The sequence below is a fragment of the Curcuma longa genome, chromosome 11 (genome assembly GCF_044706935.1).
Source record: "Curcuma longa cultivar G26 ecotype Majalengka, Jawa Barat chromosome 11, ITB_CL_G26_1.1, whole genome shotgun sequence".
Lineage (NCBI taxonomy): Eukaryota > Viridiplantae > Streptophyta > Magnoliopsida > Zingiberales > Zingiberaceae > Curcuma > Curcuma longa.
The window spans coordinates 28,273,629-28,297,371 of record NC_133871.1 but is presented as its reverse complement, the minus strand read 5'-3'; the positions used below and the strand labels follow the sequence as shown (position 1 = coordinate 28,297,371).

General features: G+C 36.3%; 3 protein-coding genes across 3 annotated transcripts; 1 reads left to right on the top strand and 2 right to left on the bottom strand.

Annotated features, from left to right (window-relative positions):
* The first annotated feature begins 3,166 nt into the window (after nt 1-3,166).
* LOC141838607 (CBL-interacting protein kinase 32-like) lies at nt 3,167-9,531 on the top strand. The gene is made up of 15 exons (XM_074726132.1): nt 3,167-3,328; nt 4,005-4,239; nt 5,727-5,789; nt 6,313-6,384; nt 6,608-6,715; nt 6,805-6,885; nt 7,521-7,574; nt 7,664-7,789; nt 7,860-7,949; nt 8,192-8,314; nt 8,420-8,527; nt 8,717-8,830; nt 8,962-9,018; nt 9,115-9,189; nt 9,285-9,531. The coding sequence occupies exons 2-15, from the start codon at nt 4,057-4,059 to the stop codon at nt 9,366-9,368; spliced, it is 1,338 nt and encodes a 445-aa protein (XP_074582233.1). The 5' UTR covers nt 3,167-3,328; nt 4,005-4,056; the 3' UTR covers nt 9,369-9,531.
* A 6,533-nt stretch (nt 9,532-16,064) lies between these two features.
* On the bottom strand, nt 16,065-18,161 carry LOC141840511 (G2/mitotic-specific cyclin S13-7-like). Its single transcript, XM_074728522.1, has 8 exons — nt 18,101-18,161; nt 17,795-17,909; nt 17,668-17,703; nt 17,535-17,598; nt 17,033-17,440; nt 16,702-16,950; nt 16,294-16,631; nt 16,065-16,221 (listed from the first exon to the last, which is right to left on the bottom strand). The coding sequence occupies exons 1-8, from the start codon at nt 18,144-18,146 to the stop codon at nt 16,065-16,067; spliced, it is 1,413 nt and encodes a 470-aa protein (XP_074584623.1). The 5' UTR covers nt 18,147-18,161.
* A 783-nt stretch (nt 18,162-18,944) lies between these two features.
* LOC141837514 (epsin-3-like) lies at nt 18,945-20,273 on the bottom strand. The gene is made up of 4 exons (XM_074724895.1): nt 20,176-20,273; nt 19,939-20,061; nt 19,611-19,772; nt 18,945-19,518 (listed from the first exon to the last, which is right to left on the bottom strand). The coding sequence occupies exons 1-4, from the start codon at nt 20,271-20,273 to the stop codon at nt 18,945-18,947; spliced, it is 957 nt and encodes a 318-aa protein (XP_074580996.1).
* Between the last annotated feature and the right edge of the window lie 3,470 nt (nt 20,274-23,743).

Genomic DNA, 23,743 nt, shown 5'->3' with positions numbered 1-23,743 from the left:
GGATGAGACTTCAATGAATGACAATGGAATTTTGTGTATAATTTTGGTTAAAACATCTCTGAACAAGTATATGTATATATCACCTGAAATATTGAGATTTTCATCAGGTGCTGAATCTGAATTGGAGTTATCAGTCCATGTAGGACTATGGTTGTTAGCAAGTTCCACAATTTGACTAGGAACAACCTGAGCTGCCACCTCTTTCACAGCATAACAATTTACAGGCATTGGATTCGACGAAAGAGTGGATTCTTCGAGGTCTTGTAAGCTTCCTGCATCGTGCGCGATAGAGTTATCGGCCTCATAGTTCTCGTCGACCATTTCACCTCTGTCGACATGAGTAACAGGCGAACTGGATACTGACATTGGTTCCTGACTGCTCTCGTCTTGAACTACTCCAAAGTCTTCGATGACATGAGCTTCATGCAGGTTGTTTAGGTCCAAAGGATTCTTCAATTCGGGCCTGTCTGTATATGTAATGAGCGAACTCGATACTGATTCTTCGCTACTATCATCTCGAATTGCATCTTCAGAAGCTTCAGCTTCGTGATCATTGTTTATGTCCATCTGGTTCATCACAAATTCAGCATCCATTGGTTTGACATGTTCCGAGCATTGATAGTCTCGCCCAGCAAGTTCCTCATCATGTTGAGAAAGGTCTTCTTGAAGAGTAGTCACTGAAATTGTATCAGATTCAGATGTGAAACTAAGCTTGGAATCACTGACTTCGCCCCCCGATTCTTTAGTCTCTTTATCAAAGTAGTTATTTACTTGCTTGAAGTTTTCGTAAAATGAAATACCAATCGTGAAGCTCTCGTGCCTCCTGTATACATCACGCTGCGGGAGAGTAACCAAGCTTTTGTGGCCTAGATTAACGCCATCTTCTTCTTCCGCGCAATGAAGATCGAAAAGGTTAAATCTCGGCAAGAGTCGGGAAGGAGCTGAACCAGGAAGTGAATCGTCAAAATCATAAGGAAGATCAAAAGGATTCCTTTTTGTACCAATACAAATGGATGGCAGTGTTTCAGTATTATCATCCGAGTCTACCAAATTTCTCTCCATTGCTTTTCTCGCTTTTCGTTTGGCTATCAGACTCTCCAATCGTCGACTTCTTTCGTGTTCAGAGTCCCCAAGTTCCATGAGGTTCTTCTGATCATCTGCAGTCCAAGTAATAGAAACTTTGTTTCTCTCATTCTTCTCCTCTTTTGCCCCTTCAACATCTTCATCGTCCTTCTTCGCGGATTCAACCTTCACATCACCATCATCCACCATATGGTTCTGTTCGGTCGCTACATCTTTCAACTTGTCCTCGGAAAATGGTGGATCGACTTTGTCCTCCATCCATGCACCATTTACTGAAGAAAGATCAGAACTCTCGATCCTACTGAATTCAGAATCGAAACGATCATCTCCATGCTCAACACAGCACCACGGTGAACCCAAACATGACTCAACATTCTCATGGCGATCTGCAACATTCTCATGATCACAGGCAGGTAACTTTTCTGATGACTGTTGGGTGTCTTCAGTTTCAGAAATCTTATTGACATGATCTTCATCATGAGAACTGCTTGAAGAAATGGAAACAGCACTCATTGGATTGACATCATCCTCTCCGATCGCTCGACTATCCTCTTTGAATCCTTTATCATCCGGAGCAATTGCATTTACTGTCATGCCCTTAAAAGTTCTCCTACTTCTAATGTTGGGATTGGATCTGAAACTTTCCAACTTTCTGACTCTGATGACATCCCTCTTACCCAACTCGAGCTTCATAGAGCATTTGCGAGTTAATTTCTCATGTTTGTCTTTTTTGGGCTTACCAAATCTCAGAAGAATTACGAGCAAAAGAATAGTGAAAATGATGAGAAGGAAGGGTTTTAAAAGAAGAACAAATGGAGGAAGAAAAAACTTGTAAAGTGTAATCAAGAAGCATGTTGCACCGAGAAAGAAAGGATAATAGTAAGCACAAGTCCAATTTATTTTCCCGGACATTGGAAGGAATTACTATTTTGGCACAGATTTCTCAGATTTAGTTACTGAATCTTCTTTTCTTTTGCTCTATTTTAGGAATCTGCAAGTGAACAAAATAAAAATAAATAAAATAAATGAATATGGTGGTGGAGGTAATACTTCAATTAATTGGTAAAAAATCAAAGGAAAATGGAAATATTAAATAAAATGCTTGTTAGATTCAAGAATGAAACATTCCCTTTGAAAGAATGCACAAGAAACATAACCTAAATATATTTCAACTCTCTTGCCGGAGCCAGAATCAAATTAAGAGCTACTTTAATGTTGCTATATATCTTTCTAAACTAAATTTGTCAAAATAAAATAAAATCCAGCCAGTAAAAGAAAAGAACCTTAATCTTGCTTCCTTAAGAAATTGTCAAAACTTTGATCCCTAATGCACCATCTCCAGTATAGTGTATATATATGATCCATTAAAATCTGAATACCAAGATTAATACGAATCTTAAGCATGGAAAACAAACAGAGTTGTAGCAATGATGCTTTGCTACGTACCTTAACAGGAGCATTGTTTCCCAAGAACCGAAAACAGTTGAAAGAAGATGGAAAAGAGAGAAAGAGAAGGTAATAGGAGTTCCTTAAATATATCTTAATTAATTCTCAATGGATATTAATAGGTCAATTTGAATGGTGGTCAGGAGAATGGGAGAGTATGGAGTAAATGAAGCTACCAACCATGTGTCAGCGTTCTATTAATCATATAAAACAATTATTCAATGGGTGGTTCAGAATTAGATATATATACTCCTTAAATTAAGATAATTACTTTCATTTTATCAAACTCTATTTCATGAAGTAGCTTCAGACTTAAAAGATTTCTCCTTCATATGAATTTATAAGATTTATTTTATTTTATAAACGCCTCCCTTTTCTATGTTGGAAAATAAAAGACGGCTTTTTAGATTTGAGTGGTTTGTGGGAACTGGTGGATTTCACGTTTTTGGTGATGCTGTAAGAGCCACTGTGCAAGATGACAAAGGACAACGACGAAGGCTCAGTGACTGTAAAAAAAGAGGTTCGAATTCCTTGGCACGCAGCGATTACTGCGAGTGAAATGGTGGCACACAACGACGCAGCTTTGCTTGTTATATGTGCGATTCAATGGCCACCGCATCCTTCGCCCTCACCCCTGCTGCCATCAATAGCCGCTGTTGCTGTTGTACCACTTGCACAGCCATCGGTTTCCTTTGTGTTCCCCTCTCTTCTCCTGCTGCCCCCTCATCAATATGTGCTGCAGAGTCTCCTAGACCCGCCTACTTGATCCAACAGAAGTGCCGCATCGCTGGATTGAAAGGTCGGTTCCCTAATCCCCTCTATTGTTATCTCCTTCTCATCTTCTGGGCTAAGTGGGTGATCGATGGATTATTCTTGTTGCAAAGATCAAAACTTTCTCTCATTGCCATTGATTTCCAAGGCTAAACACGGGTTTTCTTGAGATTTAAGACGCTTTTGGTGTTTTCGTCTTTCGTGTTTCCTCTTTTGGTGGCTAATAATTTCTTTCCCCCTTTGTGTGTGTGTGTGTGTTTGTAGTTTTGCCTATGTGCTGTTGTTGTAACCAGTCGTGGGATTTGTCTTATTAACTAGCTTTATGCTTTACAACTGTGGAATTTTGTTTCAATTTCAATATCAAAGATGAGTGAGCTTTCTAATTTGACACCTTCTGTGCATTAGAATGTACGCTGAGCCTTTTGGTGGTTTCTGATCCATGCTAGCTTTCATGGGAATTGTAAAGGCACCTCTTAGCAAACTAGATGTGTGTGAATTCATTGATTTTTAGTAACCACAACAAGCTTTTAGAAAAATTGCGTAGCCTCGGACTTCTACCACAGTTATGCTGCCTAAAAGTTCATGAGCTATTTCTTTAACTTTTACCAATGGACAAAAACTGTTAGTGCTGTTAAATATTTTTAAACATATATAAAACATTCTACCATCTAACTTCAATTATAACTGAAATTCTATATTAACAGACTGGTGAAGCATAGCAATCATAGTTTGGGTGCTTATCAAATAAAGTATAGAATGGAAAAAGGAACGAGTAAAAGTAAGGTGAAGCGTCTTGTGGGTAAATATGAGCTTGGACGCACAATTGGGGAAGGGACATTTGCAAAAGTTAGGGTCGCAAAGAACATTGAGACCGGTGATCCTGCTGCTATCAAGATCCTTGACAAAGAGAAGGTGCTGAAGCACAAGCTAGTAGAACAGGTATCTTCTAAATCCATTCACAATTTGAGCTTCAAAATGCTGCTTATATATATATTTCATACACAAGCGGATAGGTTTTCATTATTCTAAAGTTAATATAGCTGAACTGTGCTCAGAGGTGAAATACCAAAGAACCAAAATACTAGTAATAAAATCTGCTAATGTAAGTGCTAAGTGTGTTTTTTTTTTTGAAAAAAAAGTTGGGTGGAAATTTGTCATACCAGTTTTTTTTTTAAAAGATTTTGATTGGGATGGTTGTGAACCCAATACTTCACTAACTACATGGAGGTATACAAGATGAGTACTCGGCCCTTGCTACACCTAAGATAAAGAAACAGATATTGACACCACGCTGATATTGAAACCATCTACCAACCTTGCCATTGACTATCACTATACCATGTGCACTTGTCACTAGATTTCATCACCGAACAGTTTTACACAGGAGATTCACCAATTTACACAAGAAACCTCCACATATATAGTGCATATTTAGATTTCCAAACAGAAGCTTAAAGTTACTGCTAAACTAGCTTCCTAGCTGCCTTAATTGCTCTATATACACAATTTATCAATTCAGCCCAGAACCAAAGCATGCTTGTCAAATTTGGATTGGTTAAATGGGAAATACTACTGCAACAAGTGAGCCAAACCATATATAGCCATGCATGCACAAAACAGTTATAGATTCTTTGCCTCCTTGTCAAGCACTGAACATCAACTGCCCAGCCCTTAGTCGAAGGAGAACTTTGAAGTCCAATTGAGAAGATCAAGTGAATCAACATCCAGCCCACACCTGCTGTTTATGCAGGAGAAAAACAAATGTGCACCAGTTTCCTCCACACGTCCTTCGCACAGCACACAAGAATAATCTTCAGGTTGAACCCTTTTCTTTTTTAGATTTCATCGTGTTTAACGTGTCATGTAGAAGTAACCAAATTATCACCTTACCTGTAATTTGTGAGAAAGATCGCCAAACAAGCTCTGCCACCACCAGAGGCATGAGATAAGTTAATTTCAACGAGAACTTTATATTCATATCCCATCCAAATTACCTCTGAATCCATCTGCCGCCTTCAAAAGTGCTAAGTGGTATATCAATCTTTGACATAATTTAATTTAAACCTCACTCAAAGTTACCTCATTTTCTTATTGAATATGATAATAAACATGAGAACTTGAATGATGATATCTTCAGCTAACAATTGCAACACATGTGAATTTAAAGTCTGGCCGACTATAGATTTTTATTGGCAAGGAAGATGTAAAAATGAATATAGATCCTCAGTTGTTGGTGCTATTTAAGATAGATTAGCCTCATCTAAAATGTTGGTGCTATTTAAGATAGATTAGTCTCATCTAAAACTTGAACAGATTATGTGTGTTTCATGTTATTTTTTATTCTCTACTCATATTTGTATTACTTTAAGGACTATACCAATCCCTTTGTCTCATAGTTATCTTTCTACTAATGTCTACTTATGCAGATTCAGCGGGAAATTTCCACTATGAAGTTAATAAAGCATCCTAATGTCGTTCGCATCTATGAGGTTGTCTTCTAAATTCTTTCCATAATATCTGATTTTTTTTACTTTTGAAGTAACATTATAAAATTATGTCTAAGATATTGTGTCTCCAATAATGCCATATGTATATGGTGTGCACTCTCAATTATGTCTATGGTTCATCCATACTATTAAAGCTTGAGAGATTTATGGGACTAGATTAGAAAGGAAGTCAGTACTGTGATTGTGATGTTATCCATGTACATATCTTTTGTTTTAGTAATTAACATTTACATTTCCTATAAAGCTTGAGACAGTCCAATTCATCCCAAAATGTTAACTTATGTAGATCTCTTGATATCCACCAACGTTGATACTATCGGTGTGATGATATTATTATGCCTTTGTTGATTTTCTTCTCTTTTGCACATCTAACACAGCTTAAACAAACGTGAGCTTGCTTCTATAGATTTGAAAAAATGTTTGAACTAGAAATTTCTAGTAGAATCTATTTTTGAAGTGTCGATACTAATTAATTTGTTAGCTAATGTTTGTTTCTCTAATTCAGGTGATGGGAAGCAAAACAAAAATTTTCATTGTACTTGAATTCGTTACAGGAGGAGAGCTGTTAGATAAAATAGTAAGATGGAACTTTGATATGTTTCTCTCTTTCAAATGGAAATGGAAAAAGCCAAAGGAAACCATGATATGTATTTTATCTAAGTAGGCACTAAGGATTGTCTTCTTTGTAAAATGCTTACAATGCACATGTATATGCACAGGTGTATATTTATCTAAACAATATCTGCTATATTTGCCTTAATTTTTTTATCTGCTAATGTTTCTAAAACCCAACCATCAAGATAAACCATGGTAGGATGAGGGAGAGCGAGGCCCGGAAATATTTCCAACAACTAATTCATGCTGTTGATTATTGTCATAGCAGGGGAGTTTACCACCGCGATCTGAAGGTACATCATATACTGCTTTAGGTATCATGATTTTATGATAATTCAAATGAACTATTACATTATTTTATGAATACTTTGCAAATTTTCAGCCAGAGAACTTGTTACTTGATGCTTCTGGGAACTTGAAAATTTCAGACTTTGGCTTAAGTGCATTATCTCAGCAAGTCAGGGTAATCTAACAGTCATAAGTTAATTTTTTATAACTATTTTCTGTTTTTAAATAGATGCAATATTTGAATCATGTAATCATGGTGTGTATATATTAATTTTTTAAAAAAAAATTGGGCGGATGTAAATTGTAAGGGCATACACATGTTATAATCTATTTCATAGAACATTAATTTGATCCTTCAACTCCACAGAATTGTCAGAGTCTGAAGATCTACTGTATGTACATTCAGAAGGGAAATGAGCTAGTTATTCTATCAATAAGTTTAAGCCCTCAATCATGAATTCAAAACGATATATTGCTTACCTAAAATGAAGAAACACTCCATTGACCACTAATCAAGAGAAGACAAACATAATTATTAATTTTAGTAGATAAATTATTTCAGAGTTTTGATGGTATTTAGCATGCATTCTGTATGATTAGGAGTGAGACAATGGCATCGAAATTTGCATTCTGTTTTTATGTTAAACAATCAGGGGTCTAGTTTTTGTATGAACTATTTTGTGTTTCATTATTCTTCTTTGGTGAGTTGTATTTATCTGCAATAGGGTACACCTTATGTGTTGGTAGATCCTTTTGGATTCAGTTTTTATCCTACTTTTAAATTTGAAGTTGCAATGGTGTTAATTCCAGGGTGATGGCCTGCTTCATACTGCCTGTGGTACTCCAAACTATGTCGCTCCAGAGGTGCAGACGACTTTGACTTTCTTATTTGTTGCTATGTTGTGCCCTAGTTTTAAGGAGAAAAACTGTATATAACTATTTAAATTCATTAGGTTCTAAATGATAGAGGTTATGATGGAGCAACTGCAGATTTATGGTCCTGCGGGGTCATTCTATTTGTCCTGCTAGCAGGGTACTTGCCTTTTGAGGATTCTAATCTTATAACCTTGTACAATAAAGTAAGCTTTTCATTACTGCATTCAAGTATTGTATTCCTTTGTGTGGTTGTGAATTCTGATCTTCCTGCAGATTTCAGCCTCTGAATTTACATTCCCAACCTGGTTTTCTTTGGAAGCCAAAACATTATTGACAAGAATCCTGGATCCAAATCCAATGACAGTAAGTCATCTTTCTCACCCCTGTACTTTAGGTCATAGCGGCTCTTGAGTAGACTAAGCATCCAAAGTATAGGAAGCTATGAAGGATTGCTTATTATGGAATATCTTTTGAACTAACAAATTTGTGACACTTTTATATGTTTCTTTAAACAGCACAGACTTTGTCGACTTTTTAGTTAGCTTAGCTGACAACTATTTTTCAGTTTACTAGATTGACGACATTATATGTGGCCTGAATGACAGCGTATAACAGTTTCTGAGATATTGAAGAATCAATGGTTCAAGAAAGGCTATAAACCCCCCGTGTTCAAGGAGACATATGAAGCAAATTTGGATGATGTGCACGCTGTTTTCATGGATTCAGAAGTAAAATAAAATAAAATCACCTACAGTTCTAGCATAATGTTTATTCTTTTTCAAAGTCAGTTATGAGATTTATGTTTTTACAAAATATGGCTGTCTTTATTACAGGAACACCATGTAAAAGAGAAAGAAGAGCAACCAACAATGATGAATGCCTTTGAACTGATCTCCATGTCGAAGGGGCTAGATCTTGGCAATTTATTCGATGTAGAACAGGTTTTGATATGGAATTCATTTCGCTGGTGTTGCATAACTTTCATTCAACTTATGACCATATCCTATTTTTGGTGTATTTGAAAGCTTATTAAACCTTATGTTGTTTGATCCAATTTACACTGTATCAAGTTGCCCACATTTACTTGCACTAGACATTTTGATCTCAATTGCAGTTTTACATTATTACAGGAATTCAAAAGGGAAACAAGGTTCTCATCAACATGCCCAGCTAATGAAATTATCAGTAAGATTGAGGAAGCTGCAAAACCACTCGGATTTGATGTTCAGAAAAAGAATTACAAGGTCTTATATATAGCTCTAAATTTGAAATTGCATACTTGTATCTTCTACATGAACCTTTTAGAACCCATGTTCATCACTGAAGAAATATGACCTTGAAATTTTCGCATATTACCATTTTTTTTATTGTTCAGATGAAGCTGGAGAATGCAAAAGCCGGGAGGAAAGGAAATCTCAAAGTTGCTACCGAGGTACAATCATCACAATGAATATGAATTTTCTTTTCACCTCTTCTTCCCAAAGAACATTCAAATTCTTTTTGTTAACTGTGTTCCATGGAAATTTAGGTATTTCAAGTGGCTCCATCACTCCATATGGTAGAGGTTCGAAAAGCTAAAGGCGACACTCTGGAATTCCATAAGGTATTAAATGAAACCCAAACTAGTGGTTTGGTTAGCCAAAAAAATTATTTGCCCGTGTAATTACTCTAATTAATAATGTGAAATTTTCACTGCAGTTCTATAAGAATCTGTCTAACAGCCTCAAGGAAGTAGTTTGGATATCTGAGGAGGCTACACAACAGCAAGAACAAGATGCTTGAAGCCTCAATAACTCCATATAATACAGATGTATCTGATTCTAGAGTGCTTATTATATAAATTTTCTCTATTTTGCTTCTATGTTTGCCCATTTTATTATGACATCGGAGTGAGTTACGTTGTGATTCTTTTATTCTGTTAAGCCACTGATATTTGTTCGATTGATGTTCCAATTTTATCGGATGTTCATGAATCTACAAGGTATTTGCTAACTTGAAACTCCTGTAATCCTGGTCACAAAAAAAAAGGAAGAGAAAAATCATGCAACCTTCTCATATAGATTTTAATTAATAGTTTAGAATCAGATTTTATGCAGTTTACCATAAAATTTATATCGCTTATGACAAAATCTTTTTTATTAATGATAAATCAATTGCTCATTATGCATTATTAAAAATATTGATGATATAAAAATTAATGCATTATTCTCCCTCTTCCTTAAATCCTTTAGTTTGGTTGCTCCTTAGTTCATCTCATTTGATTTTTGTAACCTTCCATGCACATAATTTGACTAATGGTCCAAGAAATTATATGAGTTATACAATTGATATGATTGTTAAAACTTCCATTTATATTTACAAAAAGAAAACTCTATTTTAAGTGTCATTAGTAATATATTTAAATATTTGCCAAAAAAACTATGTTTTAGGTATCACTAACTATAATTAATTTCCTTTGCGATCTAATTTTAAATATAAGTTCTCTCAAATTGGCTTATGATGATCTCATAAACGATGAAATATTTGTCGCACTGCAGTAACTTTGCCCTTTTGCTTATATACTTGATTACTTTCAAAAGAGGAAGAATGAAAGAGTAGTAGCTTGCTAAAGCAACAATATGCATAATAGGAATAGGCTGATATTGAGAAGACAAGTAATTAAACCTATAGCAAATTAACAATTAATATAATGAATGAGAAGACAATCAGGCAATACCCTCCTGCGCAATCAACTGCCCTCGATTTACCTCCTCACAGCAGCGTGGGGCCGACCGTGTAAGGTGGCGGATACCTGACAATCCTTGAAGCAGTTGATAACACTACACTACATTGAACACTACATCAATAATCAGAATTAGCGATAAAAAATTCGATCACTAATCAATCATTAAATTTAATTATCGATCAATAAAAAAAATTAAAAAAATTAATCGTAATTCAATTTAGTGATCGAATTGATAAATCGTTCACTAAATTTAGTGACCGATGGTCATTTAGTCGCTAAAGTTTCCTAAAATTCTTCTCGTGGCGTCCAACTTCAAAATTAACGACCCAATATAAATTCAATTCAATTGCTATTTTAGCGATCGCTAATTAACGATCAATTTTTAGCGTCAATCGCTAAATAACGATCAATTATAATTTTATCACTAAATTAACGATCGAATTATAATCGATCGTTAAATTAGCAACCGATTATAAATCAATCACTAAATAGCGACCAAAGTTAAAAATCGATCACTGTTTTAGTGACCAATTATAATTCGATTGTTAAATCCGTTGCTATTTATGGTTATTTTTGTATATGCCTCTCGCTCCGCCTGCTGCTGCCGACATATATCAATGATGCCACCTTTGTTTCGGCTCGTCCTTCTCCAGCATACTGGACGAATCTAGATGGGAGCGGGAGCGCGAGGCTCGATGCAGGATGATTCAGGTCGCCGACAACCTCATCGTTCCTGACAACATCCGCTTTCTCGTCCGCGCCTTCTGCGACTACAGTGAGGACGTGCTTGAAAGCTTCTATTTGCAAGGCGATAGTGACTTAGACATATCCGTATTGCTCAAGATCCCAGACGCCGCCGCCAATGTCGCGGCCACCGACAGCCGTCGTCGCATATCGTAATTTGATTCAGCGATCGAATTTTAATTAGCGATCGAATTTTAATTGAGTCGCTAAATTTAGCGATCGATTTATTATTTTGATTGTTAATTTAGTGATCGAATTAAAATTTGATCGCTAATTCTAGTGACTGAATTGATAAATCGGTCGCTAAATTTAGCGAACGATGGTCAATTTGGCCGCTAAAGTTCCCTAAAATTTTCATCATGGCGTCCAACTCCAAAATTAACGACCCAATATAAATTTGATCGTTGTATTAGCGATCGATTTTTAACTTTGGTTGCTAATTAACGATCGATTTTTATAATTTCGTCGCTAAATTAAAGACCGAATTATAATCGCTCGTTAAATTAGCGGCTGATTTATAATCGATCGTTAAATAGTGATCGAAGTTAAAAATCGATCGCTATTTTAGCGACCGATTATAATTCGATTGTTAAATTCGTCATTATTTGTGATTCCGTATAGTCTTCGCCGCTAATGTCGCGGCCACAGCAGCCGTCGCCGCTAATGCCACGGCCACAGCAGCCGTCATCGCTAATGTCGCGGCCACCGCAGCTGTTATCGCTAATGCCGCGACCTTCGCAATCGCCATTGGTGCACTTCAGCTACATCCCGATCACTACAACAATAATCGCGATTAGCGATCGAAAATTCGATCGCTAAGTCTAATTAGTGACCGATAAAAAAAATCATAAAAAAATTGATCGTAATTCGATTTAGCGATCGAATTTTAATTAGCGATCGAATTTTAATTCAGTCGCTAAATTTAGCGATCGATTTATTATTTCGATTGTTAATTTTAGCGGCCGAATTAAAATTTGATCGCTAATTTTAGTGATCGAATTGATAAATCGGTTACTAAATTTAGCGACCAATGGTCAATTTGGTCGCTAAAGTTCCCTAAAATTTTCCTCATGGCGGCCAACTTCAAAATTAACAACCCAATATAAATTTGATCGTTGTATTAGCGATCGATTTTTAATTTCAATCACTAATTAACGATTGATTTTTATAATTCCATCGCTAAATTAACGACCGAATTATAATCGCTCGTTAAATTAGCGGCCATTACATAATCGGTCGCTAAATAGCGATCGAAGCCACCGTAGCCATCGCCGCTAATGCCGCGGCCATAGTAGTTGTCGCCGCTAATGTCACGGCCACAGTAGTCGTCGTCGCTAATGCCGCGGCCACCACTAATGTCGCGGCCACACCGTCGTCGCTAATGCCGCGGCCACCGCAGCCGTCATCGCAATTGATGCGGCCACCACATCCGTCGCCGCTAAAGTCGCGTCCACCGCAGCCGTCCTCGCTAATGCCGCGGCCACCGCAATCGCCATCAGCACACTTCAGCTGCGTCCCGATCACTACAACAATAATCGCGATTAGCGATCGAAAATTCGATCGCTAATCGATCGTTATATATATCCGACTAGTGACCGATAAAAAAATCATTAAAAAATTGATCGTAATTCGATTTAGCTATCGAATTCTAATTAGTGACCAAATTTTAATTCAATCGCTAAATTTAGCTACCGATTTATCATTTCGATCGTTAATTTTAGCGACCGAATTAAAATTTGATCGCTAATTTTAGTGACCAAATTGATAAATCGGTCGCTAAATTTAGTGATCGATGGTCAATTTGGTTGCTAAAGTTCCCTAAAATTCTATTCATGGCGTCCAACTCCAAAATTAACGACCCAATATAAATTCGATCATTGTATTAGCGATCGATTTTTAACTTCGGTCGCTAATTAACGACCGATTTTTATAATTCTGTTGCTAAATTAACGATCGAATTATAATCGATCGTTAAATTAACAACTAATTTATAATTGATTGCTAAATAACAATAGAAGTTAAAAATTAATCGTTATTTTAACCATCGATCATAATTTAATTATTAAAATCGTCATTATTTATTATTATTTTTTAGTAGAACAACCCACAACCCCTTATTATTGGCTGAGCACAAGTATAACAAGTCAACCAGACTTGGACATGCACATGCATGCTTTGAATCTTTAGTCCATGCCTGGATCCAGCAATAAATTAACCCCATTAGATCCCTACTATTAGTTGATCATTAGGCTTGATCAACATATATTAGTGCAGCATATATATCCTCGTCATGATTTCATTGTGAAATGTAATATTAATTCGACAGCATCATAAGTAGACATATGATCAACATTTAATTAACCAATTGTAAGTGTAGCAAAACAAACTCTTAGGTATTTGATTCTCATACATAAATTAATATACACAGACATAGGAGTAATCAAATATATTAATCAATGACTGAAGATGCCACTTGCTTCGCGCACGCGTCCCCGCTAAGATCCCCGCCGGCGGAGCTGCAGTAACGATCCTCTACCGGCTGTACAAGAGACGATGGAGGGACCCCGGTGGCGGCGCCGTCACCGTTACCGTGGAGAGGCACGCGTAGAGGTCGGAGTCTCGGCCGGTGAGCCCTGGAAGACGGAGCGGAACTGGGCGACGGTGGTCTTCACCTTCATGGGGTTGGAGATGTACACCACCTTGATCGGTTGCTTCCGCTTCTTCTTCTTCGACTTCTCGAAGGCGGTGTCGACGGCGGCGGCGGCGCTGCTCTGCTTCTTGTTCTTGTTACTGTTCGACCCCTCCATGTTTCTTACCTCCCTCCTTTCCATCCTTAACCGCGCGCGGCAGAAGGCAAACCTACGAGGAGGGAATCTGAGCAGGGATTTTACCATTTTTGAGCTATTAATCGGATTAGATCTTCAGATTTGGGGGTCGCGATGGAATGGAAAGAAATTGGTGCGACCAATAATATCGGCCACGTGGCGGATAAACAGGTACGGATCTGGATGGTGTTGCGTATCCGTACGCCCTCGCATGACGTCACCACATGAAACTGTGGAACTTCGCCGGAATATAATATATTCCAGACCGCTTACATTACATAGATTAGGAATAGATAAAGAAAAAAATGGGATAAAAAATTCATCAAAATGTTAAATAGACGTATATTTTTTAATTAAAATCAAATAGATGTCTCATTCATATTCTTAATGTATATAGGTAGATCTGGTTCAAAAACAATATAATTATTGTTGAATCGGATTTAGTGTTTAACGTTTAACCACAATAACCGTTGCACTTTATAGAAGTTAATAGTTATATATAGTGTACACCTAATTATATAATATTTATTTAAAATATAATAAATGATATAGAGTTTCATTTATTTTACTTATTAAAATATTATTTAATTATATTAGTGCTATTTAATAAATAAAATTATTAAAAGATAATAACGAAATTGATCATCAATTATTATATGTTATAACAACTAACTATTAATTTTTATATGATCGATCATAATCGAATAATATTCATTTGAAATGTAATGACATAAATTCTCCTTAATTTGTTTGCTTGTTAAAATTTTATTTTAATCAAGTTATCACTTTACAATAAGCAAAATCAACATAAGAGAATAATATTATTGTAGAAGCTAACCATGAAATATTATATATTATAGTAGCTAGTTACCTGTTAGTTTTTACACGGTCGATCGTGATTATATAATGTCCATTTAAAATGTAGTGGGAATTATGAAGTATCCTTAGATACACTAATAACAAAATAAAACATAGGAAATTGAACTTATCAAAGTTTATAACAAAAAAATCTATCTTTGAAAACAAGTAACGAGAACAAACAACATTGTCATACAAATAAGATGATAAAAAAAATATGAAAATGGATTTAGTTACTTCATAAAATAAAAAGACACGTAGTATTTTTAGTTGTATGCACGAAAAAAGAAAAAAAATAAATTTTACTTTGTGAGGAAAAGTTAAATCCTAACATGAAGAAGGGAGGAAGTTTTAGGTTGAAGAAAAATATATATATATATATTAAATTGAAGCTTAAACCCTAAATATTTAACTTGATTTAAACTATAACATTTTAAAACCAAATATATATTAATTAAGGTACGTTGGATCGTTCACTTTAAATGGGGGTGTCCATTTGATATTTTTTTTTTTTTAAAAAAAGGATGCTCATATGATATTTTGACAAATGATGGATGCACTTTTGATTAAATTATGATGATTTTTTTCATTAAATCCAGTCACGAGCTTGTTTAATAATAATAATTATCTTTTCAATCATTTTAGTTTGTTACGATATATATACTATCAACTATTAAAGTATAAATTGATCTTAATTAGCTCACACACACACACACAAACTAAATAAACTTCCTTCATATGTATAAAATAATCATAGTCGTTAATATCAACCTGCCATCGGTCTAAAGTATCTTTCTAACATAAATTTGACCGTAAATAGGTATGCAAATCAATTTTTCACTTTAATAATCTTTGATTAATAACATTCATAACTATTAATCAATTCTTCTTTAAATATTAAAGAATTATCAAAGGTACTTTTGGGGTAAAAAAAACTCATTATTGAAGTGTCTTTTAGGCTTGTTTCGATAAAATTAATACCCATGGAAAAATATTCAAATGTATCTTAAACAATAATTGAATGATAAAAGAAGAAAAAAAACGTGGCCTTCGTGGGGCATCACTCTGCAATTATCTTAAATAATAATCGATAGGCTTTCGGAACTAAAACAGTCAATTTGTCAATCAAAACCTATCCTTTTTTTTAATAACGAGCAAATTATTTACACATTCATGAAAGTAACGAAAAAATTGCCAAGAGATCGATGGTTCTGCTTCCAAACCACTCCCGAGAAAAGGAGCATGCAGGAGCAATTCTTTCGTTAAGAACATGGAAACAAAGCGCAACTAATAATTTTTCTGGAAAACTAATGGATTTTCGCAGCATCATATTCTGGCAGCCTTCAACTCCTCTATTAATTTCGTCGCCGAGGGACGCAGCGCCACTGCACTGAAATTCTCGGCAGCATACTTCCTGTAGGCAGCTTTCAGTTTGCTCTCGCGAGCCATGGCGTGGGAGTTGACCAGCATCTCCGTGCAGTCCCTAAATCAAAGTTAAACTCAAGTTTAGATGTTGTTAGCGCTGATTTACGAAATTCTCTCATAAATTACTCACAGTAATTGGTGTTCGGAAAACCCAGTGTGCCTCTTCAGTCTCTCGCTCCAAAGAGGACTCTTGTTTAGCGTGCATTGTGCAGCGTAAACCGCAGAGGCCGCAACCATCGACGGGCAAAACATGATCATGGAGTAGTTCGTCAACGCCAACTCAGCGAAGAAGAACACCATGTGTTCCATCTCCTTGTCGCAAGTTGCAGCCTTAATAAACCTCACAAGAAACACATACGGGGTTGGCACAGTCAAGTTCCATTCGAGCTTGTTCAGTATTCTCTTCTCCATGCCAAGGATTTGCTCTCTGCTGTATGCACTGTCTGCCATCCAAATGAAGTCGTTGACCTGCAACATACATCAAAAGTTCAGCTTCAAAAGTCGTTGACCTGCAAAAACTTTGAGATGCCTATGATACCTCTGGTGCCCAAATCTCCTCGTACTTGCTGGCAATGAGCATGGCACATGCCCCCACGAGTTGGAATTCTTTACGCAGAGTGGTTTCCGTCGAAAGGTATCGGTCGATTATGTTAAATGTTAAGTAGAGAGTTTCAGGGGTTAACTGGAACTTATGGTTCACTTCTATTAACCAGTCAGCAAGAATGGCTCTCATCTTTGCATTGATCTCGACCTGTGAGTCCATGTAGTCATGGGGTCTGCTTGCATGCTGCATTAGTTGCAAAAGATCAATTTTAGCAAACAGATCCGATTGGGTAGTCATTAATTATCAAGACTCAACATTGGAGTACCTCAGAAGATTTATAGAACTTGTAGATGTCTTCGACGTAGTCCACAACTGCCAATTGGTTCTCAGCATCTGCTACATCAATCTCATCAATAAAATCCTTTGGCTTAGAAGAGATTCCACAAGCAACCTTGCTTCGAGCAGTGAGCACAGAAGAATACGCATTAACTTTTTTCCTGGAAGACCTTTTGTGGGGAGATGCAGGGTGTTTTTGGACATCGATTACAGGCGCCGTCCCTACTATCTTCTCTTCAAGCTTACTTGCAGTAACATTCTTATCAGGGTCTGTCATTGCTACTGTTTTATCCTTCTTAGTGTTCTTCTCTTCTGGTTTACTAGTGACCTTGTTGAGAGGCGGTTTTGCTGCCGCACCTTTGTCAGCTGCCCCATCAGATACAACAACCACAGGTCTCTGTCGTCACGAAGGCACATTTTGAGATTAGTTATCAGCAGCTAACAGTGTGATTGTGTGAATGAGAAAACCAAATAGGGGAAAAGCAAGATACCTTTTTAGCTTCGGCGGCAGCCGCAGCAGATTTTGCATTTGCCAGAAGTTGAGCACCAAAGCTTCTGTAAAATAATAAATGGAAATAAGAAAAAGGGAGAAAAAAAAGTGAAGCTTTTACAGAAGTGGCTTACCGTGTGATTGGACGATTGATTTGAAGTTGCTGTTTCCTGATAAGATGAAGAGGAAGATTGATGCCAAATTATATGGATAATCACGGGGTGGAAATGAAGGGTCAAGTTGGTTGATTTCTGCACTTACCCTTCTGGAACTCTGGGATTAACAACATTGCCGATATCTCCGAGGGCACGGCGGTTCTTTGCAGCAGCCGCAGCGACAGCCTTCGGCTTGCCTATCGCCGGCGGCACTACCCCAGCTATCGATTTGCGTCAAAACAACACATTTTAGGTGACTCGTTGTCAATAAAACAGAAATCAAAACCAAGCATGGGATTCAAAGAAACACCGCGAAGATTGATTTTCTATCTAACAGCAAGAAATCGGCAGAAAGGATGAATTTTGACACGAATGGTTAAGAACAGATCACGGAATGGAATAAAATGACTACCTCTCTGTCCACGGGAGACCAGGGCTTGCTGACGCCGGGTGGCCATGACTTCTTCTCCGCTACCTCCGTCGGACGCTCAACTCAAACAACTCCGGTACGATCACCGGCGAGAGGGAGGGCGGCAGACAAGGAATGGTGAGAAGGTGGAGATGGCGAGGGGTTTAAAGGAGGGGAAACGAAGAAGATGTAAAAAAGAGGCAACCCCTCGCGACCTTCCAACGGTCGACTTGTTGTTTCCATAAATTCCATTTCGCAACGGTAAAATTTTCGTGAAGGTGGAAAGCGCGTGGCAGCAGCATCACGTGAGTGCTCGCCATAGTTTGGCGCTGTGGCACGATACGGCGAGTTGGACCGTCCCAAAAAGTAGCCGTTGGGTTGGTCTTCTCACGGAGCACCTCTACTTGCCAATTATTAGTATTTGTTTATTATACAACTAGAAAGAAGTAAATTTTAGACAGACCTTTAATATATTTTATAAAAAACACCTAAAATGGTTTTTTAATTATTTTTTATTTTTTTTTCTGATAAGCTGAGAGACCACCTTTGAGTTAGAATTAATTTGGCACATTTTTCTATTTATCAGTTCCAAAATAAAATTTCTCAGTTGGCCTCTTTGGTTGAGGCTCCTCTTGTGCTTCAGATTGAATAAGTTCCTAACATATATAATTCTGAAAGACGTTTGTTTGGTGCAGCATTCTTTGGGGCAAGTACGAGGATATTAATCCAATTTTATTTATCACAAAACAGTCATAAAGATACCATTTAGAAAATCTCCATGTGTGCTACAAAATACGTGGAGAAAAATTAAAAATATATAAGTAGTCAAAAAAGAGTTCCTTGCGGATTATGAATTATCAGAAACCAAAGAAGATTGTCTCTCCATCTTCCTCTTGGGAGTCTGATTGAGATCCGATAAAGTCTTCAAAGTGAATTTATGATCTTTTTTTGCTTGATGAGCACTTCCAAAAATCCTGGAATAAAATCGAGGAGACCAACCAGCAAATCCTTCTTTCTCTTCTCTCTTTGATTCGATGAGAATGCTATCCTCATCTATGGGTGAATCCCATAGATGAATCCCTTCCGCTTCTTTATCAGTAGATGTTGAATTGCTCCTTGGCGATCTTTTATGCAAATTATTCGATATCACATCGCTGGAGTAATCGTAATGCTCCTCCTGTATGAATGATTCATCGAGGCCGCCCAAAGTGGGACTGTCGCTAGAATACGATCCAAATGATGATCTTGATGTCCTCGATGAGCAAGAAGAGATTGGAGAGACGACGACTTGATTACCAAACCCTTGGATCTCCCTTGAGATCCGGAGAGCTTTTTCGCGTGCTTCTTTGAGTTGATCTTTGTCACTTAGTAGCTTCAGTATGCTCTTGGATTTGCTCCTCATGCATGCACCCCAGTCAAAGCTGAACATGAAAACATAAAATATATATATATATACTTAATTATATATTGATTCAAGAAACTTCCTTGTTCGAGGTCTGATCATGTAATTTACCCTTTTTCATCCACGTAAGTGAAGTCTTCAAGATCGTGAATCGTGTTAAGATCGCAATGGAACTCTTCAAACATGCCTTCGGGACCATGAGTTAACAAGAATTCTAAGACGATTAGTGTTTTATACGCCTGCCTCCATTCCTTCCAGTCCATCGTGTCGAATCTACAAAGCAAAGTAACACGAGCTAAACTTCTTTTTTCCGAGAAGATGAAACTTAATCAGATGGAGCTCAGCTAGCTTGGGAGATCACAAACTATTCTGTTTAAAAAAAAGACAGCAAAAAGAACAACATAATTAATTTGAGACACAGATGCATATGCATATATACCTCTTATGGAGAACATCAACTATTCTCCTGTAGTCATCCATGTCATGAGCTGCCTCAGAAATCCTGGTCATCAACTTAGCATCAGGACCCCAAGGATCACTGTTTGTCGCTTCTTCGGCCAATCTACAAACACCGACGAATCATAATTACAAACAAATTATGTAAAAAATGAATTAACTGTTTAACATTTTAGTTTCCATGCACTTAGATGAGTAATTTTCATGTTGTTGGGCTCACATCTCTGCTTCTGTTACGTCAGTGAGGGCCAAGCGAGCCGATTTATACTTGTCTTGAATATAATTGGAAGCCTTCTTCTTGATCTCACTAAGAAGCATTGCGCCCCTAAAGAAATGAAGGCGTCGAGTCGAGGACTAATTAAGAAACCAGTCGATAAATTAAAATCTTGATTCTCGTATATAGTAGATCGCCTCTAAGATATATGATAATTAACCAACTTGTTGCGACTGAGAGACACGGCTCACTTACATTGGAGAGATAAAAAATGGAGTACTGAAGTGATGACACAATTAAGTTCTTAAGTGGGAAAGTGGAAGGATGAAGATGGCATTAATTAAACATAAGAAGGCCGAGTAAGTTTCCTTGATTTGTGGATTAACATGAGGTGTTGAGGCTGTGAGGATCTTGCTTTTAGGAGAAGTTCATGCATAACCAATGGAAGAATTCAAAGGTATATATATATATATATATATATATATATATATATATTATGTGATTTTAAATTTTGAGCGTATAATTCTTTAACATAAAACATGTGACTTGATACGAACTGTGCATTTTCCTTTCCAGTAAAAACCATTTTATCAGTGCAACACAGATTGATCATGGTGCTAATTAATTAATAGCTATATGATATATTTGCCCTATTCATCAGCTCATATTGTCCAAATGAAGACCTAATTAATTAAGTATGGCAAGTTCGAGAGGAAGTGTGCCAAGCCAGGCCAGCGTTCTAGAGTCGAGGCCAAGAACAAACGGTGTCCTCCTGGAGGTGAAGGGTCTGGATGATGTACGTAGTAGATCGATCTTGAACCACTAAACCAGAGAGTTGGATGCAAAGAAAGCAAGCACAGAAACTTCATGCATGCCGATCGAGTGCTAGCTTGAACGAATGTGTTCGTTGGCAAATGTCGCATCGATCAGTGCATGCTTCAGGAGACAGACAAATCGTACGTTCTTGAAGCCAGAGGCCAAAACAGAAACAGCCAAAAAGATTCCATTTGCTTGAGCTTTCTTGTCAATATAATTGGATCGCAATTGTAAATGCAAATGTAGATGGATCGTACGAAATTTTGATTGTATTTGTACAGATCATTTTCACATTAATGTACGTTCTATGACACGTCCTTGTCGACTTTGAGGAGGTAGTTTAATTGGATTTGTCATGAGGAAGCTGCTTCCATTAATGATCTTCAAAATTTAAATCCTTGTGTTCTTTGTGCGTGCTGTGCTTCTGCATGTCATGTGGGGGCGGGAACACACTCACGTGGTAGAGTTGTCGTGAACTCAGAGGTTGCATCAAGGACAATATATATGATTATTCGTAATCTTTTCTCTTTTTTTTTGGTAATTAATTTGTCCTGTAGGAATTTAAGATTTAATTTGTTAGATTATATATGATCTTGTTCTAAACTTGTTAACGAGTGCTATTAAATGCTGCGCGCGATAATTAAGCCTAAATATTATGATCAAAATCTAATTAAATAACCTTAGCTTGCCCCAAATCCTAAACTTTGATGCTTTCTAGCTAAATGTCTCTCCGAGTGGTTAAATTAATGCCTTTAAGTCTTCACTTTCTGTCATACTTTTTGCTTTCTTTCTTTCCTTCTTCAATATTTATTAGATAATTAATTAATTAATTAATTAATTATTCTATAGATATGCTCTAACTAATTATTAAGGTGAGTCCAAATTGAACTCCATGGGCCCAAGCTCCTACCTACTAGCTAGCTAGCTAGCTAGTTCCTTCCAAGCGCTAAGCAAAATATAATTATCTTTCCTAATTAATGTTAATTGTCTTTGTCAAACAGAGGATGCATGATATATTATTGCTGCTTCTTGTCGTCATGCTTAATTAACTTTCAAGAATCTTGTCACCGTCTCTCTTAAATTTTGCTTGTGGACAACCGCTTTACCAACTTCTCAAGCCATAAAGACATGCACAGTTCCACAGCCTTCGAACCCTGACTAATTAATTAATTAACTAACAACTAATTTAATCAAGTGTTGGAGAATAAGATATGGACCATAACGAACAAAACTCCAATATGTTTAATTATATTGAGAACCAAGTGAATTAATTAGAAAGCTTTTTTTATATGTTTGCAGATTAATGACAAACGATGAAACATGTTTGAAGGCATACATATTGTTTAATGCATAAAATCCATGTAACATTTTTTTTGGGTATAATTGTTAAATTTAGTAGGATTTTTTTAATAAATATAAATGTTTTATGGGATTTTCAACTTAATCTCTAAGAAATTACAAATAAATTATATTCAGTTAAATGAATCAATATATTAAGTGAAGTATATATAATTCATCTCATACAATGTGTCAAACTGAAAAATACATGATAACAAGAACAGTTTTTTTTTTCAAGAAAAAATGGAAAAAGAAGGAATTCATTTCCATATATATGATTATTAAGTCTCCATTAATGTAGATGAAAGCAAAGAGAATGATACATGCACAAGAAAGATAACGAACAAGAAATTAATGTGGGCTGCGCACTTGCAATCCAATCTCTATCGCACAGTAGTAGTATAGGGAGAACGAGAAAGGTGTGCTGCCATCCAATAATTATAATTATAATTAAATTAACTTTTGGCAATAATTCAAATTAAATATCACAACTACAAATGGCAAGGAATTAATATGCCATGTAATGTTGGCTTTGGAGGTTATCCAATCTCTCTCTATTCATTGTCTACACATCCAATATTGATCAGTCTCATCGATCAAATTATTGCTATGGTGTGACAGAGAAGAGTTAGACGTGAGCTTTCTTCTCGGTGCAAGGTTTCATTATTAATTCCAAATCATGGAGTTCAATCATTGCACTCTTTGTCTAGCTCTTCCAGTGAGGACATGGCCTATATGAGGCATGAGTTATTAAGTTCCTGGAGAAATGCATCGATGTCTCTTAGTTAAATTCTGCTGATGCCTCTCTTCTTTGCTCATCTCTCCTCTCAATAATTGGATTAAGACGTCTATGACATGTCATCTTCATGTCGACTTGGAATGAATGCGTGAAGGCCAGCCACGTAAGACTATCGATCACAAAATAAAATAGAAAAATTTAAACTTATAATTAGTTCAGAAAAAGAGACAAAAACTTCTTAACTTGTTTTACAGGCCATGCACGACAAGTGTATATATACTGTCTCCATCATGTTTTGAAGATTATTTTTTTCCTTTAGAGTTTGTTAATTAATTTAATTCTGTGTATATTTAGTGTTTGAGAAGAATAAAAGGTCCTAAACATTCTCTTATTCGATTTGAAGAGGTTAGGATATATATCATACTTACTTTTGCATGATCCATTTGACGACTAAAATTATTGCATGTTCATATCTATCTATATATTTTGTAATAGTATTCTTTCTTTAATTACACTAAAATAAACTAAGAGTATTTATAATTATATATAACTAGAGTCTTTGTATCTTTATTTAATACTTTACAATATGCGTGCATCATATTAATTTATTTTCCTTAGAAAATAAGAAACATAATATGTGTTCATATATCTATTATTTTTAATATTGTATAAATTTTAAAT

Bases quoted from the DNA above. Each gene is read 5' to 3' on its own strand.
- LOC141838607 (XM_074726132.1), top strand. From the start codon at position 4,057: ATGGAAAAAGGAACGAGTAAAAGTAAGGTGAAGCGTCTTGTGGGTAAA. The intron at 5,790-6,312 runs GTTGTCTTCTAA...TCTCTAATTCAG, and splicing joins ATGTCGTTCGCATCTATGAG to GTGATGGGAAGCAAAACAAA. The intron at 7,575-7,663 runs GTGCAGACGACT...TAAATTCATTAG, and splicing joins CAAACTATGTCGCTCCAGAG to GTTCTAAATGATAGAGGTTA.
- LOC141840511 (XM_074728522.1), bottom strand. From the start codon at position 18,146: ATGGCCACCCGGCGTCAGCAAGCCCTGGTCTCCCGTGGACAGAGAG. The intron at 16,951-17,032 runs GTACTCCAATGT...CAACTAATGCAG, and splicing joins AGTTCTATAAATCTTCTGAG to CATGCAAGCAGACCCCATGA. The intron at 16,632-16,701 runs GTATCATAGGCA...TGTATGTTGCAG, and splicing joins AGGAGATTTGGGCACCAGAG to GTCAACGACTTCATTTGGAT.
- LOC141837514 (XM_074724895.1), bottom strand. From the start codon at position 20,273: ATGCTTCTTAGTGAGATCAAGAAGAAGGCTTCCAATTATATTCAAGAC. The intron at 20,062-20,175 runs GTGAGCCCAACA...CGGTGTTTGTAG, and splicing joins GACGTAACAGAAGCAGAGAT to ATTGGCCGAAGAAGCGACAA. The intron at 19,773-19,938 runs GTATATATGCAT...TTTGCTTTGTAG, and splicing joins GTTGATGTTCTCCATAAGAG to ATTCGACACGATGGACTGGA.